The sequence below is a fragment of the Nerophis lumbriciformis genome, linkage group LG23, assembly GCF_033978685.3.
Source record: "Nerophis lumbriciformis linkage group LG23, RoL_Nlum_v2.1, whole genome shotgun sequence".
NCBI lineage: Eukaryota > Metazoa > Chordata > Actinopteri > Syngnathiformes > Syngnathidae > Nerophis > Nerophis lumbriciformis.
This window is the reverse complement of record NC_084570.2, coordinates 32403630-32416553: the sequence shown is the minus strand read 5'-3', so window position 1 is coordinate 32416553 and position 12924 is coordinate 32403630. Positions and strand designations below refer to the sequence as shown.

Genomic DNA, 12924 nt, shown 5'->3' with positions numbered 1-12924 from the left:
CCAGATGTCAGGCTTTATTTCACTACATATGTTTCAAGGAAGATGATGTGCCTTCTTATGTTGCACTTTAACTTGTTTTTTTTATTAATGGTCATTGGTCCAAGTTTAAAGAAAGGAGGAATGCCTTTTTATGTTGCACTGTTTTTCATTAATTATGTTAAAAGGAAAATAAAAATGCATGTCAAGTTGATCAACAGATTGTATTATTCTCCAGTGCAATAACAGTACTGAAATGAAGGCTAAAAGGGCATTAATGGGAGCTTTAAAAAAAAAAAAAAAAAAAAAAAAAAAGTAACTAAATAGTTATTTTTCACAGTAAAGCATTACTTTTTGGTGTAAGTAACTGAGTTAGTAACTGAGTTACTTTTGAAATAAAGTAACTAGTAACTGTAACTAACCCAACACTGATTTTAACCTATTTTTATGGACTTGCCGCTTTGTGACGTTGAGTTCCTGTTATAAGCTGTTATACAGTATATGCCTTGAGCTTTTATTTTGAAGACGCTAAGAGCGGAAGTGGTGTCACGTTGCGGCGGAGCGCAGTTCTGAAAACAAACGAAATAAAGTGGTCCAAACGAAATAAAGTGATAAACTGGAGCCTCCGTGTTTGTTATTTTCTTAGTTTTATACAGTATAGGCGACACATATAAACCCTCAGTTACATTATTATTTCTCGATTGTTTGTAAATGTTGCAATTTATAAATAAAGGTTTGTAAAAAAAAAAAAAAAAGAAGAATTCGTACAAAACAATGCTTTCTATACGCAAAACCATAAATAAAGTCCAATTAACGGATCATAACACTTGTAAAACTGATAATGACCAAAAATACTATTAACTCAAACAAAGTACTCTTCTAAAATAGTCTACATTGGGAGGCTTTTGTTTTGAAATTTTACACCGGAAATTCCGTCTACTACCATGTGTCGAGAAAAGATGTCATAACCGAACCCGGCTGTGAAGTGTCAGACACGTTTATACGTAACTCTTATCAAAATACCTGCTTTTTCATCGCACACTAACGGATACAACTCGCTAAAAACAACGTGTAGAAGATAGTGTTTATAGTCCAAAAGTCCACAGTGAGTTGTTCGGGTGTCTCCAGGTGAAACTCGCCCGCCGTTCAGATGCTCTCCTCCTGCAGGACCGCGTCCTCCCGCCTCTGCTGGTCGTTGCCGAGGCTCCCTCTCCGGCTGAGCTCGGAGCAGAGAGCCGCCAGCACTCTCCGAACAGGTAACCGCTGCTCGCCTGCCTCGGAGCAGCTAGCTCGATGCTAACTCCAAGTGACGCAGTTTAAAGTCAAAGACTTGAGAAGCCAACTGCTAACAATAACAACATGTGAGATTAGAAGAACCTCACTTTGTTATTCTTAGAGTTTGTAAATTGCACTTATGTACAAAAGACCTGCACTAGATGTTGTTATCAATATCAATACTTCACTGTTTGCACAGGCTAGATCATTTTGATAAGAATTTGATGTGTTGCATTGAGGTCAAATGAGAAGAAAAACAACATATAGACTTAGACAAACTTTTTAAGTCTAAGTCTATATGTTGTTTCTTCTCATTTGACTTCAATGCAACACATGGAATAGGAGCAGTGGCAGAAATACAGTACAATAGTAGGTCAAATACTAACAATGAAAGTGAAAATAAGTTGCACTCTTGTCTTGTACTTGTTTTCATAATGCAATATTAATGGTGGCCCAAAGCAGTGTTTTTCAACCGCAGTGCCGCGGCTCACACTAGCTACAGCATACTTGCCAACCTTGAGGCCTCAGAATTAGGGAGATATTCAAAAGGCCCGCTGGGGGGGGTATATATGTATGTATGTATGTATGTGTGTGTATATATATATATATATATATATATATATGTATATATATATATAAGAAATACTTGAATTTCAGTGAATTACAGCTATATCTATATAGCTGTAATTCACTGAAATTCAAGTATTTCTTAGATATATATATATATATATATATATATATATATATATACACACATATACATACATACATATATACCCCCCCCAGCGGGCCTTTTGAATATCTCCCTAATTCTGAGTATACATACATATACATCCACTATGGACTGGACTCTCACACTATTATGTTAGAGCCACTATGGACTGGACTCTCACACTATTATGTTAGATCCACTATGGACTGGACTCTCACAATATTATGTTAGATCCACTATGGACTGGACTCTCACAATATTATGTTAGATCCACTATGGACTGGACTCTCACAATATTATGTTAGATCAGGGGTGCTCATTACGTCGATCGCGATCTACCGGTCGATCTCGGAGGGTGTGTCAGTCGATCACCAGCCAGGCATTAAAAAAATAGTCCTAAAAATGAGCGATCATAAATCTTCACTATGACGTCACTTTCGTCACTTGATTGACATTCACGGCACCCGAGGGTCTTCTGAGATGAGATAAGAAATACTTGAATTTCAGTGAATTACAGCTATATCTATATAGCTGTAATTCACTGAAATTCAAGTATTTCTTAGATATATATATATATATATATATATATATATATATATATACATATACATAAGAAATACTTGAATTTCAGTGATTCAAGTATTTATTTTATTTTTTATATATATATATATATATAAGAAGGAGGATAGGGATGATGTTCGTTAAGAAATTATCGATGTCGCTGCCATTAGTGAATCCTCTTATCAAACCGATTCCTTATCGAATCTCTTATCGAATCCAGATAGGTTGATGTGTGTGTACTGAGTTCCAAAAGCCAAAGATATTATGTGACTGGGCCGGCACGCTGTTTATATGGAGGAGAAGCGGACGTGACTGAGGACAGCATGCGGCCGTTAAAGGGTGAAGGTTTCAGGTGAGAGAGGACGCTAAAGGCAAGCCCCCAGTATTGTTGTCCGGGTGGAAATCGGGAGAAATTCGTGAGAATGGTTGCCCCGGGAGATTTTCGGGAGGGGCACTGAAATTCGGGACTCTCCCGGCAAAATCGGGAGGGTTGGCAAGTATGTGTTATACTCTTCCATATCAGTAGGTGGCAGCAAGTGGCTAATGTCGTAGATGTCGAAGTCGGGAACATGGTTTGTAGTGATCACAATATGCAGACGAAAGCTTAAACCAAAAAATAAATCAAAAAGCGAGTACCACTAAGAAAAGGCATTGAAGCTTTGGGATGGCTATGCAGAACGAAACTAAAACTAATCAATCAATCAATCAATGTTTACTTATATAGCCCTAAATCACGAGTGTCTCAAAGGGCTGCACAAGCCACAACAACATCCTCGGCTCAGATCCCACATCAGGGCAAGAAAAAACTCAACCCAATGGGATGACAATGAGAAACCTTGGAGGGGACCCTGGGCGACCGGTGCAATGGACGTCGAGTGGATCTAGCATAATATTGTGAGAGTACAGTCCATAGTGGATCTAACATAATAGTGAGAGTCCAGTCCATAGTGGACATAACATAATAGTGTGCGAGTCCAGTCCATAGTGGATCTAACACAGGGGTGCTCACACTTTTTCTGCAGGCGAGCTACTTTTCAATTGATCGAGTCGTGGGGATCTACCTCATTCATATATATAATTTATATTTACTTATTTATGAAATATATGTTTTTGTTAACAAGTTAAAGGTGTTTAATGATAATGCAAGCATGTTTAACACATATAGTTAATATTGTTAATACATTAAAGGTGTTTAATGATAATACAAGTATGTTTAATACATATAGTTAATATTGTTAACAAGTTAAAGGTGTTTAAAGATAATACAAGCATGTTTAACACAAATAGTTAATATTGCTAACAACTTAAAGGTGGTTAAAGATAAAACAAGCATGTTTAACACATATAGTTAATATTGTTAACAACTTAAAGGTGGTTAAAGATAATACAAGCATGTTTAACACATGTAGTTAATATTGTTAACAACTTAAAGGTGGTTAAAGATTATACAAGCATGTTTAACACATATAGTTAATATTGTTAACAGGTTAAAGGTGGTTAAAGATAATACAAGCATGTTTAACACATATAGATTCCTTTCTTTCATGAAGACAATAAGTTGGTGTATTACCTGATTGTGATGACTTGCATTGATTGGAATCAGACAGTAGTGATGATAACGTCCGCATTTTCGAATGGAGGAGAAAAAAAGTCCTCCTTTCTGTCCAATACCACATGAAAGTGGTTAGTTTTTGGCATCTTATTTGTCCAGCTTCCGTACTCCTTTGTATACACTTTACAAGAAATACATTGTCGGCAAACTCCGTAGCTTGCTAGCTTGTGCACGCCAGCTTTCTGAGACTCTTATTTTGGTAGCGCAGGCAGAATGAAGCAGAGCTTTTATTGTGCAACTGTGCAGTCGGTCTTTGGAGTTTTGACGACAGGTACGGCGCCAGAGTCTGTTGAAATAAAGTGTTTCTCGCCTTCCAGTCGGTAATTTTACTGAGCTGGCAGTAGCCAGCGTCATCTCAGAAGACCCTCGGGTGCCGTGAATGTCAATCAAGTGACGAAAGTGACGTCATAGTGAAGATTTATGATCGCTCATTTTTAGGACTATTTTTTTAATGCCTGGCTGGTGATCGACTGACACACCCTCCGAGATCGACCGGTAGATCGCGATCGACGTAATGAGCACCCCTGATCTAACATAATATTGTGAGAGTCCAGTCCATAGTGGATCTAACATAATATTGTGAGAGTCCAGTCCATAGTGGATCTAACATAATATTGTGAGAGTCCAGTCCATAGTGGATCTAACATAATAGTGTGAGAGTCCAGTCCATAGTGGCTCTAACATAATAGTGTGAGAGTCCAGTCCATAGTGGATCTAACATAATAGTGAGAGTGCAGTCCATAGTGGGGCCAGCAGGAGATCATAATACAGTACAATAGTAGGACAAATACTAATAATGAAAGTGAAAATAAGTTGCACTCTTGTCATGTACTTGTTTTCGTACTGCAATATTAATGGTGGCCTAAAGCAGTGTTTTTCAAACTAGTGTGCCGTGAGATACAGTCTGGTGTGCCGTGGGAGATTATGTAATTTCACCTATTTGGGCTAAAAAATTATTTTTTGCAAACCAGTAGTTATAATTCGCAAATAATGTGCCGTTGTTGAGTGTCTGTGTTGTCTAGAGCTCGGCAGAGTCACCATGTTATACTCTTTCATATCAGTAGGTGGCAGCAAGTGGCTAATGTCGTAGATGTCGAAGTCGGGAACGTGGTTGGTCGTGATCACAATATGCAGACGAAAGCTTAAACCAAAAAAATAAACAAAAGGCGAGTGCCACTAAGAAAAGGCATTGAATCTTTGGGATGGCTATGCAGAACGAAACTAAAACTGATCTGGCTGCAAAGTAAACAAAAACAGAATCCTGGACGACAGCAAAGACTTACAGTGTGTGGAGCAGAGACGGCGTCCACAAAGTACATTCGAACATGACAATTACAATTACAATCAACAATGTCCCCACAAAGAAGGATAGCGTCCGCACAACTTGTTTACTAAAACAAAGCAGGTGCGGGGAATAGCGCTCAAAGGGAGACATGAAACTTCTACAGGAAAATACCAACAAAAAGGAAAAGTCACCAAAATAGGAGCGCAAGACAAGAACTAAAACACTACACACAGGAAAACAGCAAAAAACTCAAAATAAGTCTGGGTGTGATGTGACAGGGGGTGACAGTACACCTACTTTGAGACAAGAGCTATAGTGATGCATGCTTGGTTATGGTTTAAAGTCACATCCAACAATTGCGAGAACGACTTTTTATTGTCAATATCGGCTGCATTTATTTCTGTTTTCTGCTGGTGGTGTGCCTCTGGATTTTTTCAATGAAAAAAATGCACCTTGGCTCACAAAAGGTTGAAAAACACTGGCCTAAAAAGTTTCCTCAACATGTTTGTTCTTGTTCCTCACGACCATGAGTCACACAGAAGTAGCTGACCGAGAATGACTCAGCTCTTCTTGACCAGCACTCAGAGTCAGTCTCTGCAGAGCCCTTTAATTCTTCTTGTGTTGATTTGATTTCTGCAGAGCTGATAAAGAAACGTGACCTGGTGAAAGATGAGCTCCGCCCCCTCTATATGGATTTCCAGGCCACAACGCCGATGGTAACTTTTGCTCGAAACTTTGCATTTCCACTGGATGCGTAACGGCGTCACCACGGCACATGTCCGCCATCCGCGCGTGTGTGTGTGTGTGTGTGTGTGTGTGTGTGTGTGTGTGTGTGTGTGTGTGTGTGTGTGTGTGTGTGTGTGTGTGTGTGTGTGTGTGTGTGTGTGTGTGTGTGTGTGTGTGTGTGTGTGTGTGTGTGTGTGTGTGTGTGTGCGCGCGCGCGTATATATTTGTGTGTATATATATTTGTGTGTGTGTATGTATGTATATATATATATATATATATATTTTTGTGTGTGTATATATCTATGTGTGTATATATATTTGTGTGTGTGTATATATATTAGGGATGTCCCGATCCAGGTTTTTGCACTTCCGATCCGATACCGATGTTGTTTTTGCATTTCCGATCCGATTCCGATACTGACCGATACCGATACTGGCCTATCCGAGCATGTATTAAAGTTTAAAGTTATTTAGCCTACTTAGTTGTCAGAATCATGTTGAAAAGGGTTTTAGTACTCTTGATAACAACTAGCCAGCTGAATTAGGGGAGTTTGAATAATACACAATGGTTGGTAACAAGAAACTGACCTGTTTATTCAAGGATAAACACAAAATAGACAAAATTATACGTGACAAACAGAAATGGCATCATTGAACTAGGGCTGGGCGATATGGCCTTTTTTTAATATTGCGATATTTTAAGGCCATATTGCGATATACACAATATGTATCTCGATATTTTGCCTTAGCCTTGAATGAACACTTGATGCATATAATCACAGCAGTATGATGATTCTATGTGTTTTGATTGATTGATTGAGACTTTCATTAGTAGGTTGCACAGTGAAGTACATATTCCGTACAATTGACCACTAAATGGTACCACCCCAATAAGTTTTTCAACTTGTTTAAGTCGGGGTCCACTTAAATTGATTCATGATACAGATATATACTATCATCATAATACAGTCATCACACAAGATAATCACATTGAATTATTTACATTATTTATAATCCAGGGTGTGGAGGGGGGCGCCGGATGTAAGTGTCAAAAAGACAGCCAAAAGAGTTTGATATGAGAATAAATCTAAAGTTAAAATATAGGGTAGAAATGCACCCATTTGCAGGAAATGTAGTCTTGATTTTCAAAATTTTCTTTCAAGGCTTGCATGTCTACATTAAAACATTCTTCTTCATACTGCATTAATATATGCTACTTTTAAACTTTCATGCAGAGAAGGAAATCACAACTAAAAAAATCACTAATTTTTTCATACGGTGTTGATCTGGAAATTTTTGCCTCAGCATTTTGATGGTGTGGACGTGTGGCACCGAATGGAGATAAGCGTCTCGACAGACGTCACAATATTTGAACAATGATGACGAAAACTGTTTTCTCTGTCGTGTCTGTGTGTCGAAAATTGTTATGCGCTTATTTTTTTATTAGATTTTGTGCGTGGCATAGATTTGCTATGCGCAGAGGACGCTTAAACAGTGCGCAATTGCACAGGCGAGCACCTTAGAGGGAGCGTTGCTCGCACGGCTGCGCTAGCATCACAGCTAACGTTAGCCATGCTGCTACCTCTCTGCTCGGGCAGGACGTATACGTATGTGACGTATGACGTGACAGTATGTGACGTACGTCGTGACAGTATGTGACGTGTGTAAGAAGGTGCACTTGCTGTCTGTGAGAGGGAGACATAGGACAGAGTGAGAAGAGCCTGTCGTGTAATGCCAGCAGCTAAAGCAACTGCGTGCCTGTGGATGTGTTGAAGGTGTGCTGGAAAATGCGGAACGGAAATTACGGAGCAGCAGAAAAGTGGAATGTATTATTTAATTCGGTGCGTTGGAAAACACGGACCGGAGTTTTTTTTTAAACTGGATCTGGATCGGCATTTTCCCATGCCTTGCCGATACGCATTTTTTGGCAAATATCGGCAGCCGATCGGATCGGGACATCCCTAATATATATATATATATATATATATATATATATTTATGTGTGTATATATGTGTGTGTGTGTATATGTATATATATTTATATTTATGTGTGTGTGTTAGTTATATATATAAACCCCGTTTCCATATGAGTTGGGAAATTGTGTTGGATGTAAATATAAACGGAATACAATGATTTGCAAATCCTTTTCAACCAATATTCAATTGAATGCACTACAAAGACAAGATATTTAATGTTCAAACTCATAAACTTAATTTTTTTTTTGCAAATAATAATTAACTTAGAATTTCATGGCTGCAACATGTGCCAAAGTAGTTGGGAAAGGGCATGTTCACCACTGTGTTACATGGCCTTTCCTTTTAACAACACTCAGTAAACGTTTGGGAACTGAGGAGACATATTTTTTAAGCTTCTCAGGTGGAATTCTTTCCCATTCTTGCTTGATGTACAGCTTAAGTTGTTCAACAGTCCGGGGGTCTCCGTTGTGGTATTTTAGGCTTCATAATGCGCCACACATTTTCAATGGGAGTAGTCCAGTCTAGTACCCGCACTCTTTTACTATGAAGCCACGTTAATGTAACACGTGGCTTGGCATTGTCTGCTGAAATAAGCAGGGGCGTCCATGGTAACGTTGCTTGGATGGCAACATATGTTGTTCCAAAACCTGTATGTACCTTTCAGAACTAATGGCACCTTCACAGATGTGTAAGTTACCCATGTTTTGGGCACTAATACACCCCCATACCATCACACATGCTGGCTTTTCAACTTTGCGCCTATAACAATCCGGATGGTTCTTTTCCTCGTTGGTCCGGAGGACACAACGTCCACAGTTTCCAAAAACAATTTGAAATGTGGACTGGTCAGACCACAGAACACTTTTCCACTTTGTATCAGTCCATCTTAGTTGAGCTCGGGCCCAGTGAAGCCGACGGCATTTCTGGGTGTTGTTGATAAACGGTTTTCGCCTTGCTTAGGAGAGTTTTAACTTGCACTTACAGATGTAGCGACCAACTGTAGTTACTGACAGTGGGTTTCTGAAGTGTTCCTGAGCCAATGTGGTGATATCCTTTACACATCGATGTCGTTTGTTGATGCAGTACAGCCTGAGGGATTGAAGGTCACGGGCTTAGCTGCTTACGTGCAGTGATTTCTCCAGATTCTCTGAACCCTTTGATGATATTGCGGACCGTAGATGATGAAATCCCTAAATTCCTTGCAATAGCTGGTTGAGCAAGGTTTTCCTTAAACTGTTCAACAATTTGCTCACGCATTTGTTGACAAAGTGGTGACCCTCGCCCCATCCTTGTTTGTAAATGACTGAGCATTTCATGGAATCTACTTTTATACCCAATCATGGCACCCACCTGTTCCCAATTTGCCTGTTCACCTGTGGGATGTTCCAAATAAGGGTTTGATGAGCATTCCTCAACTTTATCAGTATTTATTGCCACCTTTCCCAACTTCTTTGTCACGTGTTGCCGGCATCAAATTCTAAAGTTAATGATTATTTGCAAACAAATAAATGTTTATCAGTTTGAACATCAAATATGTTGTCTTTGTAGCACATTCAACTGAATATGGGTTGAAAACGATTTGCAAATCATTGTATTCCGTTTGTATTTACATCTAACACAATTTCCCAACTCATATGGAAACGGGGTTTGTATATATATATATATATATATATATATACATATATATATATGTGTGTGTGTGTGTATACATATATGTGTGTAATATATATATATATATATATATATATATATATATAATGTGTGTGTGTGTGTGTGTGTGTGTGTATATGTATATGTATATATATATATATATATATATATACTAGGGGTGTAACGGTACACAAAAATTTTGGTTCGGTGCGTACCTCGGTTTAGAGGTCACGGTTCGGTTCATTTTCGGTACAGTAAGAAAACAACAAAATATAAATTTTGGGGTTATTTACCAAAGTTGCAAAATCTTCCACCTAAAATATTTTTCTTAGTGGAATATTTGATGTGAAGTAATCGGAACCTTGGATAGGTCAGTAATTCATAATAACATTGATTTTGATTCAATATTCTGTTTTGAGCAATGCCAGTTTGAAAGAAAAAAAAACAGCTTTGTTTTATTAGTCAACATTGCAACTTTTTCTAAATTACATTTAACCTTTAAGCTTTTTTATTTCACTTTTGTTATGTTTTTGTTTATTTTAATAGTATTTTTCAACACAGAAAAAGGTAAAGTGAAATAACTTAGTTGTAGGTCAATAATGCTTGTTTTTCTCTCAGACAGGGCTTTGCTGTCCGTAACACACAGACCGCACAGTGAGCTAATGTTACGCTAAAAGCTAATTAGCATTCACCTCAAGGACTGCGAGCGAGCGAGCTGAGCTGCCGCTTATGTTTCTAGAACGTCAACGGGCTCATAGTGATTGTGGAAGCTCTCTTCCAGTGGGTCCTCCTGACCACCAAGCATCTCCAGGTGAGCCCGTTTCATTGTTCCAAAGACAGTTTTTATTCTCATACAACTAGGTATGGATTACTTTCTAGCACTATATTCTTGGACTTTTCAGTCCGGCGTGTCTCTGTACGTTTCTTTCTCTGGCTCCCAATCCAACCACGTCTCTCCTCCCGGTTTGCTGCTTATACAGTGCGACATGTGATTAGATAATAAGGCCCAGGTGGGCCATCTACGCACCTGTCGCTGACTTCGAGGCCGGTCCTCGCACACCCCGCCTTGCTGCAGGCCCGCAGGCCACGCCACCCTCCACATACCTCCACCACCAGAGTGGAGGTATGCTTTTAACAACAAAGCGCTGCGGGAAACCGTGTGTGTGTGTGTGTATATGTATGTATATATATATATATATATATATATATAGATAGATATATATACAGTGAGGTCCACAGGCCCAGAAACTCACTGACCTTTTATACACACACATTAATTACAAACATGATTAGCCATTCAAACCTGTTTGTGTCAACTTTTGTGCATGTTATCAGATCAAAGTCACTGGGGTATGTAAACTTTTGATCAGGGTCATTTGGGTATTTTCTTTTGTCATTTTGATTTAAAAAGAGTAAACAGTTGTTTGCCAATAAATAGCTTCACACAACCATTAAGCATGAGTGGAAGAAAGGTTTTTGTGTTATCGTTCATATTCTCTGAAGAATGGCCAAGAAATCATAAATTCTCCCAGGGTATGCAGTGTTTCCCACAGGACAGGCATCTATTTGTGGTGGTGTGGGCGGGGGGTGGCGGCGGCAGCGGCGATGACCAAGAAGAACGCGGAGTTGGAATATAATTACAACACTTTATGTACATATTTATATACAGATTTGAACAATTGGTTATTCACTGAAATATATTTATTAATTGTGGTTCTTACAAAAAATATATCTTATTAAATATAAAAGCTAAAATGTCTCTTAAAGCTCTGCCCCTTTAATTAGTGCATACTAAATAATTTAACTTTAGCCTACTACTACAACCATATTATTTACCAGCAACATAAAGTGAAACAAAGGCAGAGGTGTCCTGTCACAGTCAGTCAACCTCCTCCTCCTCCTGCTGCTGCTGAACAGGTCGCACTGGAGCTAGTCGCTCTAAGTTTTGTCGTGGTCCTCTCTATAAGGCACATAAGAATATAAATTAGGACCCTTTTCATGAGAAAAGTGCATTTCTGATCTGATCCTGCTTTATTTTTCAGTGTTTGCTGAGTCTCACCTGTTGCATCCGCCCTAGCTGGCTCTACATGCTGCCTGTCTTCCTCCTCTCCTACAACATCTCCCTGTGTACTTACTATCCCTTCCTCCTCACCCTCTCTTACTGCCTCAGCTGCGCCAGCTGCCACAGCTGCGGCACTAGTTGAAGCCTGGAAGTATTGGAAGCAAATTAATTTTCACACTGATGGACGTCTGTTCACTTTCCTTATGAGATTATAATAATACCTCCTGTGGTCCGGATTGTAGGCCTACCTCCTCTCCAAGTCGAGCCCTTTTCAGCCGTTGAAAATATTTTTCTATACTCATCTGTGTGAAGGAGTGAACATCCAACATTAGAATTTATTACTAACAAGCAGAACCGTTCTATGTACAGTGCTGTCTAACCTTATGCGGCAGCAGCTCAACACATGCAGGGTTCAACGTTAAGGTTTTTTTCTACTTGCCCGACTTCTCAAATCTACTTGCCCCAATATTTTTACTTGTCCTGCCTAGGTTTTTTTCTGGCTGTGTAGTGCTCATGGCTTATATCTTACTAAAATCCTTCCTGTTGACTATTTACAACACTACACAGTATTTATTATTATTATTATTATTATTATTATTATTATCTATAATTACATTTAAATGGCATTGCATACATGTAAAATTAAATGCTATTTTACATTATTTGACCAGTAGCAGTTACACCCATCTGAACAGGTCAGCCACCTGTTTAACGCCCGATCACAGTTGAAATCTTAAAATGAAGGGCCTTTAATGGCCAAAACATTAACCTGGACAACATTTTAACAGCTAGTTGGCTCAGATTTTATTCTTTTCATTGCATTCACATGCTGCAGTGGACAGTGGACATTTTAGCTTCAGTATTAATCCAGTATCTGAAGCACCGTCTCCACGTGTGTTTATTGGCAACAGGGTTATAACCTGGACACGTTAGCTCGTCGATATGATAACACGTGACTGTTACTGCGTGCGTCTGCCACGGCCCCCGAGTCAAACAGCGGGGGTGTTAATGAAGCAGCGTCAGGCTGCTCACCGTCAGTGAAACGCTGGGTGAAATCGCGGATTTAAATATATGACGAGCCGCGAGCG

At 39.1% G+C, this 12924-nt stretch overlaps 1 protein-coding gene across 1 annotated transcript in view; it reads left to right on the top strand.

The window, feature by feature from the left end:
- The first annotated feature begins 910 nt into the window (after positions 1–910).
- nfs1 (NFS1 cysteine desulfurase) overlaps positions 911–12924 on the top strand; it is a 32288-nt gene continuing 20274 nt past the window's right edge. The window contains exons 1-2 of the mRNA XM_061984721.1: positions 911–1232; positions 6061–6137. Of these exons, the coding sequence (XP_061840705.1) occupies positions 1127–1232; positions 6061–6137 (183 nt within the window). The 5' untranslated portion in view covers positions 911–1126. The remainder of the gene's footprint in view (positions 1233–6060; positions 6138–12924) is intronic.